This window comes from Pleurodeles waltl, chromosome 4_2 (genome assembly GCF_031143425.1).
Source record: "Pleurodeles waltl isolate 20211129_DDA chromosome 4_2, aPleWal1.hap1.20221129, whole genome shotgun sequence".
Classification (NCBI taxonomy): domain Eukaryota; kingdom Metazoa; phylum Chordata; class Amphibia; order Caudata; family Salamandridae; genus Pleurodeles; species Pleurodeles waltl.
The window spans coordinates 118,112,022-118,137,559 of record NC_090443.1 but is presented as its reverse complement, the minus strand read 5'-3'; the positions used below and the strand labels follow the sequence as shown (position 1 = coordinate 118,137,559).

General features: G+C 44.3%; 1 protein-coding gene across 2 annotated transcripts in view; it reads right to left on the bottom strand.

Annotated features, from left to right (window-relative positions):
• SLC11A2 (solute carrier family 11 member 2) overlaps positions 1-24,740 on the bottom strand; it is a 334,480-nt gene extending 309,740 nt beyond the window's left edge. For both annotated transcript variants that reach the window (XM_069230910.1, XM_069230911.1), the window contains exon 1: positions 24,594-24,740. In XM_069230910.1, coding sequence (XP_069087011.1) covers positions 24,594-24,612 — 19 coding nt within the window. In that variant the 5' untranslated portion in view covers positions 24,613-24,740. The remainder of the gene's footprint in view (positions 1-24,593) is intronic.
• Positions 24,741-25,538: the final 798 nt, after the last annotated feature.

Below are 25,538 nucleotides of genomic sequence, written 5' to 3'. Positions count from 1 at the left end.
TGACATATGTGCCTAGGGTGACATTGTTTTTTTGTTATGAAAATGACAAGATGGCACTGGGGAACACACTTAACGCATTTACACAACTAATGTTTCAATGAGATATTTGAGAGGCTATTCAGAGAGACTCGGGGACAGCTAAGGCTGATGTTGGGGAATCAAATCCTTGCTGCTGTCACTATTTTTCCTGACTCAGGTAGAGGCATTCCAAGGACTATCCCGACAGATTTTTGTCACATTATTATGAGGGAGAGGGGGAGAGAGAGGGGGAGAGAGAGAGCGAGAGAGAGAGAGGGGGAGAGAGAGAGGGGGAGAGAGAGAGAGAGAGGGGGAGAGAGGGAGAGAGAGAGAGAGAGAGAGGGAGAGGGAGAGGGAGAGGGTGTGTGTGTGTGTGTGTGTGTGTGTGTAACTTATCTGAGAGGTCTAAGGACGTTGTCACCTAGCCCTGTTGTCCAAATGTATGATCTGTTAAGCCTAGGAAATAGCTCGTCTATCAAAAGCATGACATTGTGAGATCAGCGTTAATTTCCATTTCACCACACTTCTTACGTGTATATTCTCAATCATATTAACTTTAAATTGATAGTCTAGTGGGATGGCTAGGTGAGCAACGGAAAGTAAATCGCACACCCAGACAATTTTAACTGCCTGCGAAACCCACGACTTTTTAACTTCTGTGTTGTAGCTTTTTTGTACAGTGCATGTTCATCTGTTACTTGGTATTTTCCGCTCCCTGTTGAGAGAGGGGATCTGTTGTCGTCGTCAACCAGCTGAGGATTTGTGTGGGGGCCTGTGAACCCGCTCGGGTCGGAGTTTGACTTTTGGGGAGTGAAATTATTTCCTTGGAGTGTTTTTCAGTATGGGGAGTAGCTTCGAGGTTGAACTTGTGACCTGTTGCTGAAACCACCGTGATGGTGAAGAAGGTTATGGATTGGTTTTGCAGGATAGTTAGGTGTTCGACTCGTGTGGCCCTTTCCTAAACCATGTGAGATCTGACAGTGACATCTATAGTTTTAGGTTCTTAGTGAACTCAAAGGAGCATGTTTTCCTAATTTCATTCAAAAAGTTTTTAAGGCATGGGTATTGGACTCTAGGTAAGGAATGACATTGCTCCGCAGATCGTAACCAAGGGAATATCTCACGAGATCCCCTTCAGAGCTTTCTACAAAACCTGTGACTCGTCAGCCATTTTCTTTGGCAAACTGCTCTGAAAGATGCACAATGTAGCTCCATTTTTAACTTTTAACAAACTATACAACCATTTGCTGACCAATCTCAGGGAATGGCATTAAATCAGTTACTCTTACAGAACAATATGATAAAGCTACACATACATTTCAAACTGCATCAGCCACCACTGCATGCGTCCGTGTTGGCTACGGCTTCCCAATGTTCAAAGCCTTTGTGAAGGGCAAAAGCTATATGTGTATAAACACCTGGCTTCCATATCTTAAAGCAGTACTTTGGAGGAGGATGGCATCGTGCCCAGAGCTTAGAACCCTCACCTTTCGACTAGAGCTTATAAAGAGGACGGTACTGCCCAGTACCTAGTACCTGCACTTCTTTCTTTGAAAGGTGCAGCGAGTACCTGCACTTCTCGGTGGTGATGCAACACATCCTAATGCGAGATCGCCGACACCTCTTAGGCGCAAACTGGTAATAAAAAAAAAGGGAATACCCGCATTTCTACATTTCCATTTAAAAAGCACTGCTTCAACAGTACCAACCCAAACCCACTTTCACCACTACCGAGAAGGCTCTCTCGGTGCAAAAACACACACACAATATTCTGTAAAGAAAGGCGTTAAGATACAACTAGCGAAAGAACGTAACAGGACGGACTTCGACCACAAAACGAGCACTCTTTAACGTTAATCAAGGTTAACGCATGACTGCCCTCAGACCTGACGACTGAACTCCGAGACACACGACACTGCGCGAGCCTCGGAAGGACACGTGCATGACTCTGCAGATCTGAACAACGACAACGGGCACGGAGGCTGCTTCCAGCCCCGGGATTATACCTCAATATTCTTTCAACACAAGTCCTACCACACGAGTATTAACAACCACGCTACTCACTGTGCAGCCGCAGCGAAGAACGTGAAACGCCTGGCGATGATCAGCAGTGTGACGGGCACCAGGGCCACCTTGCTTATCTCAAGGTGCAGGACACCGCCTTTTGGGCGGGAATACCGTTGCTTCATCCCTATCTCGGCCAACAAGATGAACATGAGCTGGTTCTGGTGGGTGCGGGCACCTCCTCGGCACACAAGCCTCTCTATGTTTCTCAGAGGGAGGCCTTTATCGCGACAGGAGGCGGCACTGGCCCGTGGAGGCCCATTCATGAGGGAGGAGCTCATTATAAAATACAAGCCACTTAACCCCCCCACCAACCCATTATTGGGCTCATTCACCTGGGGCAAGAAAATAGTTCCAGTATGTGTCACAAATTCAAATCCATGCAGTGGTGGCGGCTCAGGCTTTCATGGTGAGATGGATGAGTTGGGTAACAAAGGCCTCTTGTTTTTACGGACACCAGACAGCACCCTATAAAGAACAGTAAAACCTTTGTATTATTCAGATTAATTCACATTTTAAGTTTAAAGGATTTAGTGGGGAAGAGGTGTGCGTGGCAAGTACTCGGGTTTTATTGATGGATGCGGCAGCATGTTCAGCCAAATTTGTTCCTCCAAGGCTTCCAGTGTTCCCATGGAACAGGCTGGATTTCGTGAGGGCTGCTAGACTACTGTCTACTGATTTTTACTGCGGGACGATGCCTTACTGTCTATGGAAATTATAGGAACATTATTCTGCTATTTTGCTCACTTTCGGACGGACCCGACACTGAATACAGGGAAGATCTGAAAGAGGTTAAGAATGCGGTAGGAAACAGTTTTTTAAATTATCATTCCATTCCGAAAACTGAATGCAAGTGAAACTGTCAATAACAGAGAAGCTATCAATTAAGGTCCCCATTCACAACGGGGAAAAGAAAGGTTGCTCTTTTCCATATGTGTTGCTGCTCTACCAGGGCCAATGGCGAAGGCTTATTTTTTCCCTTCATGTAGGAAAGTACCCTCTTTTTGGCATGTTGCCCCCAATTTCTGCCTGATATCAGGGTGTTTTGGACTGTGTAACTGAGATCTTGCTAGCCAGGACCCCAGCGCTTATGGTTTAAGGGCTGCTTATCAGTGTTTCACGGTTTTCTAAATTGTCACTGGAGTCCTGCTAATCAGAACTCCAGTGTTCATGCTCTTTTTTTCTAAAATTGTCACAACAGTTCAGTGACTCCATATTTCACTCCAAATTGGCGCAATGGACCCCATTATAAGTCCCTAGCATAGGTACCAAGGGCATTGGGGTTCCAGGGAATCCTTATGGGCTGCAGCATTTCTTTTGCCACCCATAAGGAGACCATACAAAGGTTTCTTCAGGACCTCCATTGCAGCCTGTGTGAAATTGTGCATGCACAATTTGACAGACATTTTCACTACACCAGGTCACTTATAAGTCACCTATATGTCAGGTCTTTCAACCCTGAAGGCTGGGTGCAAAGTACCCGTGTGTGTGTGTGTGTGAGGGCACACCCTGCACTAGCAGAGGTGCCCCCACATCGTCCAGGCTCATTTTCCCACACGAGTGTGGGGGTGCCATTATAAAAGTGCACAATACTATATGTTGCTTCACAATGGCAACTCCAAATATGGCCATGTAAGGTGTCTAACAATTGGGAATCGTACCCCAATACTGATTCCAGTATTGGTTGCCCAATCCCATGCACTCTGGGGGCTCCTCCATGGTCCCCCAGTACTGCCATACCAGTCTCATGATGATTTCACTGCAGCCCCAGCTGCAGCTACCTCACAGATGGGCGTCTGCCCTCCTGTGGCTTGAGCAGTTCAATACCAGGACATCAGAACAAAGCATTTAATTTACGAGAAGGGTGTTAAACCCTCTCCCTTTGGAAACAGGTGTTACAGGCATGGGAGGGGTATCCTCCCAGAGCCTCTGGAAATGCTTTGAAGAGCACAGATGGTGCCCTCTTTGGATAATCCAGTCTACACCAGTTCAGGGACCCCCCCAGTCCCTGCTCTGGTGCAAAACTGGACAAAGAAAGGGGAGTGACAACTCCCCAGTCCATCACCCCCCAATGTGGTGCCCAGAGCTCCTCCAGAGTGTCCCTGGGTTCTGCCATCTTGTTCTCACAATGTCTGCCATCTTGTTTTCAGGATGGTCAGGGAACTCTGGGAGCATCTGAGTGGCCAGTGCCAGCAGGTGGCATCAGACCCCTCCTGATAGGTGCTTACATGGTTAGGTGACCAATCCCCCTCTCAGGGTTATTTAGGGTCTCTCCCTTCTGAGTGTTTCTTCAGATTCGGATTGCTAGACTCCAGCAGGAATCCTCTGCATCCTTTACTTCATCTTCTACTAATGGATCAACTGCTCCAGGAACTCTACCAAACTGCAACAAAGAAGCAAAGACGACTTCTGCAACATTGTATCTTCAACTCCTCCCAGCAACTACAACAGTTTCCAGGTCGTGCATCCTCCAAGGACTGCCTTTCTTGAGCCTGCACCAGAAGACCCGAAGAAATCTCCAGTGGAGTGACAGAATTACTTCCCTGCTTCAGCAGGCACCTCTCTACAGTGACGACGGGTGGCTTGGACCCCCTCTCCAGATGACGGGGGTGGATCCAGCAACATGGGTGGTGGACTAAAGTGACTCCGACAGTCGCACTGTTCAACTTTGGTGGAGGTAAGAGCTTGCCTCCCCACGTAAGACAGTACTCCGTGTCCGTGCACAGCAGAACCTGCGGTTGCTAAGGCTTGTGTGCGACCTTCAACAAAGTTCATTATGCACAGCACAGCTTAGGCCCCCAGCACTCCATCCTGCGACATACAGCTTCCTGAGTGGTTCTCCCGCAGCATGGGAATCTGTTGTGTGGCGCTGCGTGGGCCTCCATTTGCACCTCCTTTGTCCCGGTACTGTGGGACTCCTGTGCACGCTGCCTGGTCTTCTAAGGACTCTGAGTTGCTGAGAGCCCCCTGTCTTCCCCTCTTGGGTAGAGGCCACCAGGTCCCTCCTGGCCCCGGGCAGCAACATTTTCCGCTAACCGTGAACTATGCGTTTACCAAGGCTTGCTGGTGGAACCCAGCGACACAAACTAGACTGCATTCATGCATCTGGCATGGGACATCTTCTGCACCAACCAGGAACCTGCATCTGTCTTTTTTGGTGCAATACTGACTTTGTCTTCTCATCGGGGGTTCCACTTTTGCACCTTCCTCAGGGTTAGCAGGGGCTCCTGTCCTTACTGAACTCTTCAGTCCTTCTTAGACCTGGTCCCCTTCTTCCACAGGTCTTCAGGTCCAGGAATCCATTGTTGTTGTCTTGCAGTCTCTTCTGGTTCTTGCATTATCTTCTATCACGACTTCTAGTCTGTTTTACTCCTGCTTTTCTGGGCTCTAGGGTGGGATATTTTACTTACCTTTGGTGTTTTCTTACACTCCCAGTGCCCCTCTACACACTACACTTGCCTAGGTGGGAAACCGACCTTTGCATTCCACTATTTTAGTATATGGTTTGTGCTCCACCTAGGCCCATTGCAACCTATTGTGATTTTTTTACTATTTGTACTGTTTTCCTACAGTGTACTTACCTGTTTCTGGTTACTAGTGTATATATTGTGTGATGTACTTACCTCCTAAGGGAGTATAGCCTATAAAGTATTTTTGGCATTGTGTGACTAAAATAAAGTACCTTTATTTTTGTAACACTGAGTATTGTCTTTCATGTGTGTAAGTACTGTGTGACTACAGTGGTACTGCAAGAGCTTTGCATGTCTCCTAGTTCCTTGGCTGCTCTGCACACAGCTACCTCTAGACAGCCTGGCTTCTAGACTCTGACTACATTTCACTAACAAGGCATAACTGGACCTGTTATAAGGTGTAACTAACTACCTTTGGTACTCACTGCAAACCAGGCCAGCCTCCTACACTCCAAACTTAGGACGCCTACATGTAGACAGTTTATTATTTTCTGGCAATTTGGAAATAGTTGAATTGACTCCAAGTAGTGTCCAACTAAAGACTGAGACAATTACTAGCTTAGAATTAAATATCTTAAAGGCTATGGCCTTTAAAGGTGGTTTCAGAAGAGCAAATATTGTTGGCAATTCAAAAATAAACTGAAGGTAATAAATAGTGATGAATAAGGTCCTATGTATTGCTAACTTTTCGTCCATTGCCTGCAATTCAGTCGTACAAAGACACACAAGCTAAGAGAATGTTCAAAGGACCCATCTCACAGTGAGTCCGGGGCGCCTTCTCAGGTCCTCAACGAGCCTCAATCCTCTCCAGTTACAGGTAGCCACCAGAAATGTTAAAATGTCTGCAAAGGAAATGTGGGAAGCTGGGCAAGTGTTAGTAAGAGAAGCAAGCTGTTGGACTAATTGACATGATAACTAAAGGCAAGGAACTTTTCTCAAAGCTGTCATCTACTTCTGCATTGGGGAAACCAAATAACTAGGCAGAAAAAGAGGAGACATCCGCTTAGGAATCAAGCAAACAGGTACCTGCTACATTAGGGTATGGAGGTTGACAGGTGTAGGAAGTTGGCTCTGTATATACTATCTGAAAGTGAGAGATAGTGTGCACAGAGTCCAAGGGTTCCCCTTAGAGGTTGATAGTGGCAAAATCAGATAATACTAATGCTCTATTTTTGGTAGTGTGGTCGAGCAGTAGGCTTATCAGAGGGTAGTGTTAAGCATTTGTTGTACACACACAGGCAATAAATGAGGAACACACACTCAAAGACTTTACTAAAGGCCAATAGGTTTTATATAGAAAAATATATTTTCTTAATTTATTTCAGAACCACAAGATTCAAGATTTGAGGTAAGTACATAAAATGCAAGGTACTTCACACAGGTAAGTATAGAACTTTGATTTAAAACAGTAGTACACACAGTTTTGGTTAAAATTGCAATAAGCAATTTTAAAAGTGGACACTGTGCAAAAGTGTTAAGTTTGGGTGTTTTTGCAGGTAAGTAAAGCACTTACACAGTCAGTCTCCTGGGTATAAGCAGCCCACCGTTGTGAGTTCACGGTAACCCCAAAGCCACAGCACCAGCAACACAGGGCCGGTCAGGTGCAGAGGTCAAAGGAGGGCCCAAAACATGTAGGCACCTATGAAGAACAGGGGTGCTCCGGTCCTAGTCTGCTTACAGGTAAGTACCTGTGTCCTCAGGGAGCAGACAAGGGAGGTTTTGTAGAGCACTGGGGAAGGGGGGTGGGGGGACACAAGCCCACAAAAACACACCCCCAGCGGCACAGGGGCAGCCGGGTGCAATAGGCAAAGTAGGCGTCGGGTTTGCTATAGAAAGCAATGGAGGGACATGGGGGTCTCTCTGGCGATGCAGGGAGGGCACAGGGGGGCTTCTCGGGCCAGCCACCGACTGAGCTAGGATGTGGGCTGCCTGCTGGTCACTCCTGCACAGGTAGGTGGTTCATCTCGGTCCTGGGGGCTGCGGGCGCAGTACGTGGTCCAGGCGTCGGGTTCCTTTGTTACCAGGCAGTCGCGGTCAGGGGGAGCCTCTGTATCCTCCATGCAGGCGTCGCTGTGGGGGTGCAGGGAGGTCGACTGAGGGTGTCAACGTCTTTGGAGTCGCCTGGGAGTCCCCTCTGCGATATTGGTTGTCCTGGACTCAAGCCGGGGGCGTAGGGTGCAGAGTGTGAAGACTCAATCTTCTGGCAGAAGTGAGAGTCTCTTTAAAGTTGTTTCAAAGTTAAAAGTTTGTTGCAGTTTCTGAACAGTGCCGATGTTCTGGGGAGTTTCTTGGTCCTTTAGGTGCAGGGCAGTCCACTGAGTCCTCAGAGGTCGCTGGTCCCGCTGGATGCATCGCTGTGCAGCCGTCCTTTCTTCAAGTTGAAGGAACCTGATTTCCTGGGTTCAGGGTCGCCCCTAAATACTGAATTTAGGGGTGTGTTTAGGTCAGGGAGGCAGTAGCCAATGGCTACTGTCCTGGAGGTTGGCTGCACCCTCCTTGAGCCTCGTCCCAGAGGGGAGGGGGGCACATCCCTATTCCTATTGGGGGAAATCCTCCAAACTCAAGATGGAGGATTTCTAAAGGCAGGGGTCACCTCAGCTCAGAGCACCTTAGGGGCTGTCCGGACTGGTATGCGGCGACTCCGTGTTTTTCTCATTATCTCTTCAGACTTGCCACCAAAAGTGGGGGCTGTGTCCGGAGGGGCAGGCATCTCCACTAGCTGGGATGTCCTGGGGTGCTGTAACAGGCAGGAGCCTTTGAGGCTCACCGCCAGGTGTTACAGTTCCTGCAAGGGGAGGTGAGAAGCACCTCCACCCAGTATAGGCTTTGTTCCTGGCCACAGAGTGACAAAAGCACTCACCCCATGTGGCCAGAAACTCATCTAGTTGTGGCAGGCTGGCAGAAACTGGTTAGCTTAGCACTAGGAGTCGGACTGGTATTCAGGGGGCATCTCTAAAGATGCCCTCTGGGTGTATTTTACAATATATCCCACACTGGCATCAGTGTGTATATATTGTGCTGAGACATTTGATACCAAACTTCCCAGATTTCAGTGTAGCCATTATGGAACTGTGGAGTTCGTAATTGACAAACTCACAGACCATATACTCTTTATGGCTACCCTGCACTTACAAGGTCTAAGATTTGGCTTAGACACTGCAGGGGCATAGTGCTCATGCAACTATGCCCTCACCTGTGGTATAGTACACCCTGAGTTAGGGCTGTAAGGCCTGCTAGAGGTGTGACTTACCTATGCCACAGGTAGTGGGATGTGGGCATGGCACCCTGAGGGGAGTGCCAAGTCGACTTAGTCATTTTCTCCCCACCAGCACACACAAGCTGTGAGGCAGTGTGCATGTGCTGAGCGAGGGGTCCCCAGGGTGGCATAATACATGCTGCAGCCCTTAGAGGCCTTCCCTGGCCACAGGGCCCTTGGTACCCAGGGTACCATTTACAAGGGACTTAACTGTGTGCCAGGGCTGTGCCAATTGTGGGAATAAAGGTACAGTTTAGGGAAAGAACATTGGTGCTGGGGCCTGGTTAGCAGGGTCCCAGCACACTTTCAATCATAACTGGCATCAACAAAAGGCAAAAGGTTAGGGGGTAACCATGCCAATGGAGGCATTTCCCTACGGTAGGCATGGAGTCACTATCAAAAAAGTTTACATGTCTGAAGCAATAGGAGCATACAGCTCATTGAACTGCCAGTTACAGTGATGAAAATGACATCTTGCTCTCTTCCAAGGAAAGAACTTGAATCCACAGTAAGACAAAGGTTTCCACTGGAGATTTCACCTACAGAAACAGACACTGTTCATATCCCAATGCGAATCAATCTACAGAAGAAACATAGGATATGTGGAATTCAGTTATTTTCTGACGACTGTTTTAGAGAGACTGGTATAGCAAAACAATATATATATATATATAAAATAATAATAATAATAATAATAATAATAATAATATCAGAAATATTAATTGGATCAACCCACAGTACCTCCTTCCGAGAGAACTTTACAATGGTTTATGGGATCAGCAGTCCTGTGTTTCATTTTCCTTTTATCAAGTAGGGGAGGTGGCTGGCTCCACCTTGCTGCCTTCATGGACAATGCTCCACTATCACTTCATTTATTTGTGTTTAATTAGTTTTACTTTCCTAACTAGGTTCACCACTGATGGAGCTCAGTGGTCAACCAAGGAGCAGCTGAGCTGCAGGTATCATCTTTAATTTCCCCTTCCTGTTTTAGTGTCCGTTAGGGCACTGTTTCTGTGTTACGGGACGTCACTTGGAAACACCCCTATGGGTAGGATAGCAAACGCATCTATGCCCCTGCATAGCTGGGGCAGCTCAGATTTGTGAGGGGGTCCTCGGATTCCAATAATGATTCACTGGGGGTACCCAGGTTCCAGTAAATATAAAGTGGGGGGTCCACAGAAGTAAAAAGGTTGGGAACCACTGTCCTTGAAGATCCTTACTCATGCAGAGACAGCAGAATGTCTATGTCCTACTCAACAGTCAATCCACCTCATACCAGAGTTGCTCCCTGGAAAACCAACTGCCGTCCCTACATAGGCCATTTCATGTTTTCTTATAAACAACCCTTCTCAGCTTAGTCACCATTTGGATCTCTAAATTATCATCATTGCTTATGATCGAGATGCTTTTTTCCTGACCAAGACTTAAAGCTGAAACCTCTTCGGCTACAAATTTTGCATCCGCCGTGGCCTCCAGGTTCCTATTTTTTGCACAGGGACAGATGAGACAAGCCTGGTGGTAGGCTAGTCATCATTTTCAAGACTTCTCTGCCCGCTCATTAATGGACTCCCTCGTCCTTCCTCATGCGGAATGCTTACTTTTCAAACTAAATCTTAACCCTTCATACTCCTTTTAAAGGCACACTGCTTTATCGCCCTCCTAGCCTGATAACTAACCAATTTTCTTGTCCCTTTCATCCTGAAATATGGAAACTTCCCTTTATTAAGAGATCTAAATTTTCATTGTGATGCCAATCTTAACACCGATACCATCTTCCATATCCACGGTCTGTCTCAGCTAGTTTCTACACCCACCCACATAGCTGGTACCAGTTCAAAAAATTGTCCAGAAATTCTTCTTGTGTCTCGGTCTCTACTTGCATTCCTCTTATGTGGACGGACCACGATGCACCGCCCCCCCCAACTATATCACTTGCAATTACCAAATTAATATGCCCAGCAAGTCTATCACAAGCACTCTGTACAAAACAGACGTTGACCTTCAGGCAAGCCAATCTACTGAACTAACTGAATACACTACTACGGGCACCCTTCAGTTTAACAAACAGATCTCCAATGCAGTCAATTCTCTTTTCATCTCAAGAGCCCCCTGTAATTGTGACACCAAGCCTCTTCCCGATATATATTGAGGACCTACAACTAGACACACGTAAATCTAAATATGCAGATTAGAGTGGTGCACAGTAGAGTTCAGTGGTGTAGAGTAGAGTGATGCAAAAGGCAGTGACACAGAGGAGAGTGAAGTGGCATAAAGTGCAGTGGTGTAGAGTGCAGAATAGAGTTAAGTGGTATAGAGTGCAATGGGATAGAGGGGTGCAGAGTAGAGTAGCTTAGACTGGTGCAGAGTAGAGTACAGTGCTGTGAAGTAGAGTGGAGTGGAACAGTGCAGCGCAGAGTTCAGTGGCAGAGAGCACAGAGTAGAGTGTCAGAGTGCAGTGGTGTAGAGTGAAGTAGAGAGCAGTAGTGTAGAGTAAAGTGATGCAGATTAGGGTGAAGTGGCATAGAGTGCTGTGATTAAGAGTAGAGTAACGTAGAGTGCAGTGGCACAGAGTGTAGTGGTGTGAAGTAGTGGCATAGACAGCAGTAGTGTAGCATAGATCGTTTCAGAGTAAAGTGTCGCAGAGTGCAGTGGTGCAGGGTCTACTGCATTTGCGTTGAGTGGCAAGAGTTTGATGGTGTAGGATGAAAGTGGTGTGGAGTGCAGCAGCATAGAGTGCAGTGGTGCAGAGTAGATTAGAGGGGCGTACAGTGGATTGGCGTAGAGTGAAGGGGGAATAGAGTTGAATATTACAGAGTAAAGTGCATTGGTGTAGAGTGGAGTTGTGCAGAGTGCAGTGGTGTGGAGTAGTGTAAAGTGGAGTGGTGTAGAGTGGAGTATTCATGAAGGGGTTGCACACTAACAACACATTTTCAATTGAAATACCCATTACATTATCACAAGCATAAAATCTTACTAATAAACCTATACAGTGCACAGACGAAGGTTGTGGAAATTGCATCACCTAGTATCATGCAATACACTTCAGAAATAACAAAAAAATCTGTTTCAAATTCTGATACATTCTGAAATATTTACAGTTCATTTAAATGTGGTTCCTTTCCTACGCCGAGTATCCAGCAAGATTGTCACATAAACCCTCTCACTTTGAAGTCTGAGAAAGAAAAGTAAATAATTAATCACTCTCGGCAGACAGCACCTGATATTTGACCTCAGTCTTTCAATGCACAGCAAACGTGACAAGAACAAGATTTATAGGCCTCTTTACAGAAAGGGTGTACTTGGAAGGAACAAACTCAAGCTGGACAGTCTAAAACAGATAAGGCCAGTAAACGAAGAGCCAGAAAATATAAGTTACAAACCAAAAAGCCAATGGCAAGCACCAGGCAGAACGCATTCCTAGGTCAGCTTTCTGAATGTCACCAAGAAGTCTAGCAAACCAGACATGCTGCAACCTAAAAAGAACATCCCTTCTTTGCTTACATGGATATTCAGCAGGATTGTAACATAAATTCTCTCACTTTGAAGACAGCGAAAGTAAAATAAACACCAAGGTCCCTGGAAGAGATATTTTACCTGTTGCTCTGAATGCACAGCACATGTGACAAGATAAAAACAAGATTTAAAGGCCTGTTTACAGAAAGCAGGTTTGTGGAAGAATACAGTAAACAAGGTTTAGTCAACCCGAGGACAAGCCCAAGCTCGACAGCCTAAATAAAATAAAGCCAGCAAATAGACCAGAAACTGTGAGTTACAGACCACAAGGCTAATGGTATGCAACAGGCGGAATAAATTCCTTTGTTCAGTTCTTTTTAATGTCCCTAAGATGTCTTTAGCAAGCAAGCCAGACAGCTGTGCTGTCTGGTAGGCTATGACCTGAAAACAGCCATAAAAACTTACCAGTATCTAATTAGGAATACCAGGATCAACTACATTATGGAAGGAATGAAAATCACCCTCTAATTCCTGCTGCTCTATTTTTGCTATTATAAAGAATAACCTCGGACGCTAAGCTTGCACTCAAGTGATTCCTTCAAACAATAAGCTTTGCTTCAAACTTGTGTCTCTTCTTGAATAAAAATGCCAATGCCACCGTCTACTTCACCCTTGCCCCTCAAATGCCCATTCAATCTTGTTTTTTTCCTTGACTCCCTTCCAAAATCTGAGACTAGCTCCCAAAGTGAATGTTTGGAGGAGTTTTGTCTTCTAGACATTCTTAATTGCCACCAACTGGTCTGGTTTGCATCTCAACCCTTCTCCAGCCAATATTTTCTTACTCAAGTACTATTTTAAATGACCTTTGCAATGTTTCCCTAAGCACTGGTACAATGCATGCATCCTGGAAGTACTGGGCTAGCCCCCTGTTTACAAAACCCTCAGCAGATCCCAAGATCACCAGAAAATTGACCCATCTCACTTTTGCCACTGTCATCCAAAGTCTTAGAAAAACTAGTTAGTAAGCAGCTTTCTGATTTTTTTCTGGGAAGAACTAGTGTATTGAAGTCCAGCTTCGATGAGGCACACAGCAATGAAATCGCACTGCTGCCAGTTATAGATATCCTTAGGATGCTGCTCAATATTTGAAAATCTGTACCTTTGGTCGTGTTGGACCTCTTGGCCACATTCAAAACGTTTTTTCACGCTACCCTAAGTAGAGGCCTAATAAAGGTATGCATATATTATGAGGCTCTGCTCTTTCCTGAGTGACAGAATTCAAACTGTCCCCCTTCCTTCTCTGTGCTCTTTGCCCATCCCTCTTCCTTATGGGGTGCCTGAGGGCTCCCACTTTAGCCCTACCTTTTTCAAAATCTCTAACATGCCTCTGGTCTACATCATTCGCTCAGTCGGGGCCACAATATAATCCACAACACAGGACCCCTGTATCTTCAATCCATATCCTTTTGTTCAACTTACATGAAGTTTCTATCCATCCTTCTAATGAAGAGCTGCAGGTCTGGCAGCTGCTCTTTTCCTAATCTTGCCATCAGGCACTGGGATTCCCTGACCATCTTCCCAAAAATCAATTTTCAACCCCCACTACCATCAGAAAGCACCTTAAAACATAGCTGCTCTAATTCACCCCCCCCTGACTCGTGCTGATCCTTAGCAGCGGGACAAACTCTTGGGTATTTGTTGTTCTCTACAAAACCCCTAGACAGGCAGAGGAAAAAAAAAAGGGTACAAGTAAACTTGCAGAACAGTTCCACCATGATAGCTGCTTCCTTTACACTAAGATTTCTCCTACAAACTTAAATCGAACAAAACCTTTTTTCTCACTATTTTTCCCCCCATTGAATTTATACAATAGTAGCAAAGTTAATTTTAATGGACAATGTCTTACCTTTACCATAGTCGCCACCTTGATGCTTCTCCCGATTTAGTTTCAATGGCGTAAAACCAACTGAGATGCCACAGATGTTGGTTTCTCTAACGTATTTTGATCTGTCAGAGAGCAGCCCCAAACTACATCCATGTAATAAAAATATAACCACGTCCAAAATACTGCAGTAAAAAGAGACACTTCAGGAACAAAGCCTCTAAGTTAGACTTCACAAAAACTGAATGAGGAGCACCTCTTCTATAATTAAATCTTAAATACTCACAAGAGGAAACCTAGCAACCTTTATGTATCCCAGTGTCCCGTCGACGCCCAATGTTCTGGCCAAATACTAGCAAATGGCACCTTCATTTAGTAAGAGCACTATGAAAGTCAGAAACCTTCATCAACTGGAAGTACATATTATGTTAGGCAACACAATGGTTGAGAAAGGGAGCATTAACTGTCAGTCTTTCTAGTGAGTCAAGTGATGCTATAATGATCCAGTAGCCAATCAGAAACTGACTCCCACAATACCTAGTGCTCAACCCAAACCCCAGATACTCATTATGAGGTCACAGTTTACTGCCTGCTATCCAAGTTGCAGACCAATGAATGAGGAAAAAGGAGCAGACCACTCAGCAAGCGTACAACAGCCAGACAATAACCACACTAATAAATACAGCCAATTGAAATACACAGTCTACCAGGTTCTGGTTTTTCTTTAGTGAAAAAGTGGGTCAAATGGGTTGTTCCCTAGGTCATCTGACTCTCTCTCTTCTTTCTCCCAATTTTCTTTTTCTGCTGCTTCTTGCCACTGCACTCTGTTGCGCCACTCCTTTGGTGTCTATGCTTGACAGCCATCTAGTCCCTCTCCTGTTCCCTGCCCAGCCAGGATGTTCTTCGTCATGCCTGGCTCTCCTACAGAATGACCTCTGTTCTTCCTGGGGTCTTATTTCCTGTCCTGCTCGGTCTACTTTGATCCCTGACACTATTCCTAGCTGGTTCTGTAGGGCCTGCTCTGTCTGATCTTCTCTCTTCAGGCAAGTTGCTATTCCCCCTACATATATGGGGTATGGGAAAGGACAGGGCACTAATGGGCATCTTCGGTCCTTCCTGAAGGGATATTACCATCCACTATACGGCAGAAAGGAAGGCCTCAGCAATCTGGCCAAGGAAAGGATAAAAAACGAATTCAATGGGTTGTTCACGGTTTAATAACCATGAATGTAGATCAAAAGCTGAATTAACGTAAGGAGGATCGCTTGTAAGTGAAAGTAGAAAATGTGAAACACAAAAACGGGCAACAGTGCTTATAGCAACGCAAATGCAACAGTACTGATTCAACTGAGCGTACATAAGTATCAATAGGTCAAGTTCCCAAATGACCAAATTAGACAAAGAATGATGCACAGGAAGCAAACCATAAGTGTCACTACTATTACATATCATTCCACTTTAACATCATAACTCCCATTAAAGCTATTGCTCTTGTAAGATTCCAAAACCACAACCAGGACAGATCTTCTCCTCACTAAGTGATTCGTAGACTTTATTGAAGAAAAATATCTTAAAGTCACTCGATCAGCTTAGCACTATGTGCTTCATTCTCTCATCATAACTTCATTAGGGAGATTTATATTGATCCTGTGCTGTGTGACTTCTCCAAATAAATGTATAGCGAAACTCTGTCCGATTCCCCATTGGCTTAACAACCTCTAATTAACCTTTGGAAAATCTCGAAGCTCAAAAAGAAAACACCTCTGGAAATTATGTTAAAGCGGTGAGCTTCCCACTGAAATGCTAATGCCGTTTTGGACGCCCATCTGTGATTACAAAGCAAGGTAAAAAAAATCCCATCCATTGTAAATAAACCACCCTTGCCTCTCTGTCCAAGACTTCGGTCTCCTTTCCTTAGCATCCCCACCTCCCTCTTCTTTCGTTTGCCCCACTGCACTTCCTGTAGCACAAGACCCCATACTGCATTCGGATATTTTTCAATTAACCCTCCCTACCATGAAATGACCTGTGACAGCAGTTTCCTGTTCCTCTCCAGTCATTTATTTTTGTCCTGCTCTCACTCTTCCTCCACCTAGCTCTTCTATCCATTTTTCTGTGCCTAAAATCTTCTATGTCTCGGTAAACACTCTTTTGTACTCCTCTCTTCAGGATATTCTTCCCTGGGTTTGTTTTACCGGTACAGGTCAAAACTAATTTTCAGAATCTATTATCTGCAGACAAACACTCTTGCATATCCTCATGCACAAATTCACCAATACCACCTGGGCAAACACAGACATCCCAAAACATGGGTCTCCACAGGTTAGCTAAACTCCAAAGATGCAATTGTAGGTGTTTCTATACTCAAAGCTCTATAGGATTTCAGCAAACATTGCTATCACAGGCTCAAGAAGTGAAAACCACTTGTTTAGTCTGTGGTTTCAATACTGATCTTCCACGACAACCCAAGTAAGGAAGGCCATCACACCGAAACCCCTGATGATATTAACTCATTTTGAATCCATCTGAATGTGTATTTGTGTAGTGCCGAGTACACCAGTGTACAGAGGCCTGTTTGGACATTATGGTTAACTACTCAGTTACTTTCGACACTGGAAATTATAGTCTGACCTTGACATGTAACGCACTGAGCTGCATTGACACTTTTAATACTGTAAAGAGAAATGTTTGTATTTATTGTGACTGAATTATTTATGGTCCTTGAAAGGCTACAGATGTTTCCCCTTGCAGCTAATTTGCCCAGCAGCCCTTGAAATGAAATAATAGGTCTCATTCAATTCTAACAATTGATCCACTGGCCTGTAGCTTCAGGCTTTCAAATTAATTAGCATCTGCACCTTAAACTGTTTGTGAGGGGAGATGTAGGTTTGTAGTACGGCATGGATGCAACCATCCAAAACTCATGATTTTTCTTTAAGGCCTAGTGCTGCATGCACCCTTTGTATGCCGATTGTTTTTTTTGGTGTTGATGGCCGTCTATAAAACTTCAGTAATTTATGAGCCACAGCAGATGTCAACATAGATGGAATATGAAGGCAAAAAGCACTTGCTCGTCAGTTATAGATCTGGGTTGGCCACACGCTTCTCTTTTGCACTCTGCTTGTGAGGTGAGATGTTGTTTTTTTTAATGTGATTTTGATGCAGCCATCCAATAATTCAAACATTCGTAAGGATACTCAGTACTGAGCCCTTTGTGTGTGTGTGTATATATATATATATATATGTTATAGGCATTAATGTTCAGCTTCAAATATGCAATCACTTATGAGTCATAGCCCGTGCAGTCGTTTGCTGTAGATGACAGAATGAATCTGAATACTTCAAGTATAGATTTAGGTTGGCTGCATACTTCTTTTTTTAGTGACTGTTTGTTAGATTATGTTTTTGGGGTCGTTTTATCTGACCCAGTCGACAACTTCTGCTGTGATACATTTTATCATAAATGTTATTTGTTTTTTTTAATTTTCCATCTGTCTTATTGCACAAAAAAATGTATGACTTGCAATTATTTTAATTAATCGTGCAAATAATCAAACTTCAAACTTGATGCAGCACCACTACTGTGTCATTTCAGTGACTAGTTCTGTACATATGCTAAGGTGAGGTCTCTACCAACACATTTTTTTTTTTTACTCTTTTAAACCTCTTTGCTGCTCTGAGTCAAGGGACCACAGAGTAGAACAACGGACATTTTTCATTTGAATTTTTAAAATATAGAGCAAGTTATTCTTTTCAAAGTAGGGTTATTTGGGCAAGAGTCTGATCCGATGCCGGGCACAGCTCTAGATTACCAGGCTCAGAGATTTCCACAGTCTCATGCACATTACAAAATAAATCTCAGCCGCAGTTCCAGCACATTACATAAAAACTGAGGAGGGCTGTTTCATCCCTCACTGCACTGTACAAATGAAGCAGAGTTGTCATTCCCAAGAGCTGGGCTTCACGCCGTTTTTCTGGAAATACATTGGGCTGATTGGAAGGTCTCAGATCACGGGATATTTATTCCACGTGGCAAAAAAAGATACAAAAGGTTTAACAACATATCTATACCATATTACAGGATGTTGTCAGTTTTATAATTTGGTCAAGGTCATTCGTTATTTGCCACGCGCTGAAGGATACAATTGTAGAGACAAACACCATCTGCATTGGGGGTGTGGTGCTGCTTCTTGCACAGCTCTTTGCAATAAAAAGGTAGGAAAACAGTCAAATTAAGTTAAATGTGTACCTGGAGGGAAATGAGGGTTTTGAACATAAATCCAGCTGCACAGCAGACTCATTATCGCCACCAATGTAAAGGATCTCTATTTAGATTGGCAATTTTCGGATGTGTCCATCTGGAAACTTCAGTGTGTATCCTGTCATTTTGGACTATGTTGTCTGCCCAATGACTAGATAAAACAAAGTCACATGAGTTTGAACACACATCAGTGTTCTATGTGACATGATCACGTACACAGACAAAGGCTTTGTACCTATAGTGGAAGGAGCCGGCGTTTCCAGGTGCAAATGGAGGCAGGAAGCACTGTAAATCCTCCTGAAGTACTTTGCTGTACTTACTAGGAATTATTTTAAGCACTCGATGGGGGCACTGCATAATAACCTACAATTAAGTATTTAAGCAAAAGCAAACCATAATCCCAAAGCACAGGCTGAACGAACAAAAACAAAATCTAACAGTTTTTTTTCTTCTCAGCTCTATTAACATGCAAAGGTGGGACATTATCTCAGATTCCTGAATCTGTGCCACTCTGAAGCAATTCACATAGTCGTGTTCTCGTAACTGGTCTCCAAGTCCGCCCAACCATACTAATGAAAACAACGCTCAACAAAATGAAGTTACATCATTTATGAAACAGCATTTCATTCCTACTTAGAACATTGGAATGTTGAGTGCGCCACTGAAGACAATGAAGCGTCCTGGGCTTCTAATGGCTGGTAAAAGACCAGAGCATCAACCTTCTAATGTTTGCCTTCCACAGCAGTTGCTGTGAACAAAGGCCTTACAGAGCCCGAGGGTATATCAATCCCCCTGGGCTAAGTGAGAACTCAGATTTCATAATTAGAACATTCTGGGCCATTAAGGCCTGCTTCCTTGTTAAAGTCAGACCTTTAACACTCGAGCGGACCTTTGGGCTATAAACCTGTAGTAGAACATTGGAATGTTGGGAGCTCCACTGAAGACAATGGAGTGCTCCTGGCATCTAATGGCTGGTAAAAACCCAGAAGTCCCCATTCAAATGTGTGTTTCACAGCAACTGCTGTGAGCAAAGGCCTCACAGAGCCCGAGGGGAATTCAAGCCCCTTGGGCTCCGTAAGGCCTTAGAACATTCTGCCATGTTTTATTCATTAGAACATTCTGACCTCGGAAAGTTCTAATAGCCTTACTGCCCACCATAGCTGAGCTATACCTGCCATTAACGGCACACTGGTTAAAGGCCCTCGTCTTTGGCTCAGGTCTTTAATGCTGGAGCGGGCCTTTAATGGTAGGTATAGCTCAGCTACAGCAGGCTATAAGGCTATAGTAAGACTAGCTTGGGTGGGCTGCTTTGGTGGGGGCTCCAAAATGTACTGATGTAGAAGAGCCTCATGCAGTTACATATAGCCAGCAGGATCTGAAAAAAATGAGGAACGGATGGATGTGCATTGGACTGCAGCAACCGCAATCATGGGCACACTGGGGTGCGCAGCATTTCCCACATGGCGAAAGACACGCCACAAAAACCAATACTGAGCAAAGAGCAAGAAGGTGAAGCTGCAACAGCATTAAAGGGGAGTTCAAACTGAATCATGCATACTTTGCTTGCACAACTACATTCAAATGTACACATCATTAGGTGCATTGCTTCAAGAACACACTGAATCATGCAACTGTCAAGCAATGGGCATTGGTTGGAAAAATAGTTAATGGGGGAACAAATCAGATTTCAGCAGACAGATCCAGAGCAAGGATCCATGTAAGTAGACAACCTAAAATTTGAAACCACACACATGGTGTAGATTGTGAATTGGGACTTATATGCACAGAACCAACTAGAAGTTATTTGGGGAGAGGTCATTTATGAGCCTGCAGTTCGGAATCAGTGGTTCATAGACAGCTCTATTCTTAGTCAGCCAGCTTTGCAACAGTAATTGAAGGTAGGATATACTTGGATAAAGTTCTAAAGTGTTAGTGCGGCAAAGTTTAAAACATCTAATGGGTAAAAAATATGAAGGTGTTCCCCCAAGAAGACTTAAAATAGTCAAGCTTGCTAAAAACATGTGTGAGGAAATCAGTATCTTGGGTGTGTGTAAGGATATTTTTCGGGTCTCAGTTGAAATGTGGCTATTGTAGCTGTGTTGGTTATGAATGTTACCTTGGTCGCAGATGTGTTGATTTTTACACAGTTTTCTGGCTCAGGGTGTAATAACCGTGAAGAACTAGATAGCTTAGTTAAAGGCAGCTGGTGCTTAAGTAGTGGATATCTACATGATATGTGGGTTATCGGTTTGTAGGAGGGGAGTGTGTATATATATATATATATATATATATATATATATATATATATATATATAAAGAAGGATGTGGGGCCGTATTATAGAAAGAGCCCCTGGGGTGCAGTGGGCATGTGCACCCCTGAGGTACTTTGGCATTACCAATGCGACCGCAGACGCTTCTGCAGCCCCTTTTGTAATAGTGATTTCACTGGCATATGTACCGCCAGTGCCATTTCCTCATTCCGTCGTAGTACTGACATGGGCACATAGGCAAACATGCCATCTGGAGGTGCGCTGTCAGCACGCACCCTGAGGGCAGCACTCTCGATGAGTGAAAGGATGTTTCCCAGTCCCCTCGGACATCCCCATGAAGGCGGGTGCAGTGTACTTCCCTGCATGGGAATTTCTGACCCCTGTTGAAAGTGCAACACTGTAAAACACAGAGCAACTTTTAAACAGCTGCTCTGTATTTCACTTGAATGTGCTGTCCCCAGGGCAGGCAGGTTCACGGCTGCCCAGACGGCAGTAAATGGATGACAAGAGGGCACACTTTCCCTCTTAGCGCGTGGGGCACTCATTTAAAGTGTGCTGTAGAGCAAACAGGGAAAGTGCACCCTATTGGTATTACAGTCCCTGGTGACGTTGGCATATAGATCACAATACAAAAGGCAAAGGAAGTGAAAATGTAACTGAGACAGAGGGTAGAAAGTGAGAATGTCTTCATGCTGAGACTCCTAGGATCTCAACTGAGAAGTAGGTGCACAGTGCTGATGACAGCAGTTTGGCACAATTTTTGATTCATTAATTAAACACAAGTTTAGCATTTTGCATTACCATGTGCTGCCTATAATGAACTCCTATGTCCTCATACAGAAGGATTAATATGAGGAAGAGGAGTGAATTGATTATGACTGGCTTATTTCCAGGCAATTGCCACAACACATACTCTTCTTTGTCAGGATCCTACGTCCTGCCATACCCACCTTGTAGTGGTATTTAAAATTTGATAAAAGAGTTATGCGCACATTGTAAGACAAAGGGTGTACTAAAAGGTAGGTCCCCTCTTTTACGCTTCCTCTAAGGCTATTGGGCCTATTTAAAAAACACAGGATGGGATAAATTATGTGTGAGTTTTCCTCTTGCTTGTTAAATGTGGTTGAAGCAGTTAAAAGTCAACACACACACAGTCAACGACAGATCATCCTCATAAATAAGAACTGTGCCGAGCAGTAGGGAATTCAAAACACAAAAACATGGTGATGGATGGAAATGCTTGAAATAATGCCAGTTTCTGGCAATCGCACAGACTGCATTCTAATCCATTGTTTTTAACTATCCATTCCACCTCAGTTTGGACCCAGCCATACGCAACTCAGTCTTCACCCTGCTCCCCATGAGAGCATTCCAGCCAGAACTGCCAGGCCTTTCTTGAACTGGAACACAAGTAACCATGACCTGTTTCGCCCTTATTAGGGTTCTTCAGTCACGAATAGCTGGGTTCCAGTGTCACAGTGAGCCCCGGAGCCATGTGTGGGCATACCCGGTGCACCAGAGTATCAAATGCAAAAACAAGGTGATAGAGGGAATGCTTGAATTGATCTCAGTCACTGTCTAGCGCTCAGGGCTGGAGCCAAATCCATTGTCTTTCATGCCATCTCTGTTTCGACCCAGCCATATGTTAATCAGTCTTACCTCTACTTCTCTTGGAAACAGTCCAGCCCGAAATGCCAACGGAGTATGGTCTAATGAAGACCACCAGTAACTAAATCATCATCTCTTACACTGAGAAACTTTAGAAGATGGAGGGAAATTGCACTGACAGAATGTAAGATGTGTGTCAATTGAGGAAGAGCTAGTCCTAACTGCATTGATGCACTGGAGAGCAGTTTATGTACATCATGATGCAGAATTCAGCTGCCAAAAGCTGTTTGTAGCTTGTTACTGTTTAATGATACAGGACTTGGCCTATGCAGGACTCTATCTGGAATTCCCAAACGCGTACTGGGAGCTCCTATGTTCCAAACTTTTCTTATAACTCAAAGCAAAACCTGGGCACCACCGCACATCATTTAGCTTCTATCCGCTGGGATTAAATTGTGTAAAATATTCACAAATCAGTTACTGTAAGCAAACATGCACCATCACAAAAAATCGAGTATCAACACGCATGTGACTGCAAAGGCAAGCTTCTGTTTTTGGATGGAAGCCTTATAAGCACTTAATATAGGTTATTGCGGAGAAGTTGCTTTCCCCTGATACAAGCTGGCTTTACAGCTTATACAGAATGGCGTCAGAACTTGATTTTTGAATTATACAATTTGCGCTTGAGAAAATCCTAACCACAACTTTAATAACTGCAGCGGATGTAGAGCGGCAGGTCCAGGTACCCGTACACGGAGATAATTATAGCCAATTACATCTGTATACTCGATGGCTAAATTTCCTTTCATCTCGTATACTCATTTAACAGTAAAAAAAAGTCCCTATACAACAGTAGCATTTTCACAATGAGCAGCACAAATCTTGCTGAAACAAAAACATATACAAACAAATAAGACTTTGGGATTAAATCAAGTCTGTTTTGTTACCAAATAGAGGTGGTCGCTTGAGGCTTGGGTTCACATACATCTGAGCAAAAAATGTTACAGTGGAAGAAACAGGGGGGAGGATATTCTGGGTCACAACTGACGATTTTTCATGCACGGCAACAGAGCGGAACTGTTTCTGGCAAGTTACATAATATTGGTATGAAAAAGTCGGAGAGTCCGTTTTGAAGATCGCAAAAAGTGTATATTGTTATGATTTATGAATAAGGGTGCTTTGACAATCATTTTGCGTGGCTGTATTGGAAGAGATGAAAGAAATCTGTTTGGCACCTTACAGAGAAAGACATGAAGTGTCACACTCAAGATTCAGAAGGATATAAAAGGACCGAAGTGTGAGGCCGTGGATAAAATGATAATTTTGATGGAGAACTAAGCACGTGGAGGGGTCACAAAAAGAGGTTTGGTGTGCATGATAAGGAAAGTGACATATTTTGAGGTAGGCCACACCAATAAAGAAAAATTCGCAGATAACGAACGAGGCATTTGTTCATGGGTCACAACGAAGACAATTTAGTAGACCCTGCAGGTTAAGTATTGAGACTTCACAAAACATTCATTTAGATGGAACAAAATAGCATGAAGGAAGCCACGAAGTAGACATCAGAAAGTTACAAAGGAGAGGCTTTGTCAGTGCTTCATTTGTAAATAAAAAGGTGCCGCTGCCCAAAGCCTTGCTCTTAAACACGCCCCCGTGCAATTAATTGCGCGAGCACTAAATACTGAAGCCTTCTCTGGCCTCTCCAATCCGTTTACAGCCACTCCCTGTCCCTTCTGCTCGGTCTTGCAGCTTTTGGCTTTCGCCCATTGTGACGCTTTTGTTTTTCTCTTCCTCCGTCTTTCCCATATGTGTCTTTTGCACGCAGTAAATGCTTGAGGCAGAAAAATGAGTGCCTGCCCTCAAAAATAAGCACCGGAAAACACAAATTAAGCACTGGGCTTTGAGAAGGTTACAAAGGAGAGATGCGTTTTGGCGGCGAGCGGGGCAGCAAAAATGATATAAAGACTTCACTACTGATGAAACGCTTTGGAAGTGTCATGAAAGACATTTTAGGAATGTCACAATCCTGGTGGGGCGGTGTTCCCAAAGGAACATCTGTGTGTGCTTCACACAGAAGTGAAATAAACTAGATTGAGAATGATTCCTCTGATATCCCAAAGTTTAGTTACTTCTCAGAAATAATTTGGAACCATTGAATGTGGCTCTTTGGCGAGTGCAACACTCTGAGAAGGATGGGCGGGGGGCAAAGGCCAAACTCACATGCAACGGAGCATACAACAGAGTACAAGTGCTAGTACATGCTTGCACAATACGTGCAGTACCGTGCTGCTGTTCCGCCCTTTCGTACCTGTCTTGCTGATGACCATGGGGGGGTTTGTAGGGAGCAGTGAGGATCTGTCAATCGTCCTCCGTCGTCATGGTTTCCGACAGTCCTCAGGTCAGGCAGAGTACCCGCTTTTAGCCCTTTTGCCGAAGGGTTGCGGTGGTAAATGAACATGTGACTCAACGCCCTTCCGACACACCCCCGGGTCTGCTAATTGGATGTTACATATTGATTGGCAGAGACGTCCTTGAAACGCAAGCTCGCATAAAAAGTAGAGTAAAAAGTACATGTAGCGGCCATCTTTGAAAGGTGCGTGTCCTCGTGCATAACAAGGACACTGAAACAGAGCAACCCGGCTAATCATTAAAATGTTTCCAAAGGAGCAGGGGCGTAGGAGACAATACGTTTCTGGGGGAGACAGGGGCAGCCTTGGGGACTTTTCAACCGCCATTATACAAATCGCTCTTTGTTTGCGAACTGCAGGCTCCGATAAATGTACACAATAGTATATATTAGAAGTGAAAAAGGGAGAAAGGAAGGCTCGTTGTAAGAGGGTGAAAGTATCTTTTATTGTTATTTACATTCACAAAGTAACTAGCTCAAATGTGAAAACAGCATGTTAATTAACCTTGCATCTTAGTGAACCAAGCAAATAAAGGTATGAGTGTAAAATGGAAGACGTACCCTTTGTGTCCCAAACACATCATGCCCCTCACTCATGCCAAATGGAACCGCACTGGAGATATCAAAAGTGATTAGGTACAACAGTTGTAAACTTGCCCAGAAACTATAGCTCTAATAACACTTCTTGTGTGTGATCTTGGGCAGCTCAGCTCCACATCAGGTATAATTGGAAGTATTTCAATTGAAGCTGCTCTTGGAGTTACAGGCTATATAAACAAGGATTCATTAACCCCTGTATAAACTGCAGTCACTAATTTCTTTAGAATCAGCTATTTGTGACGCACC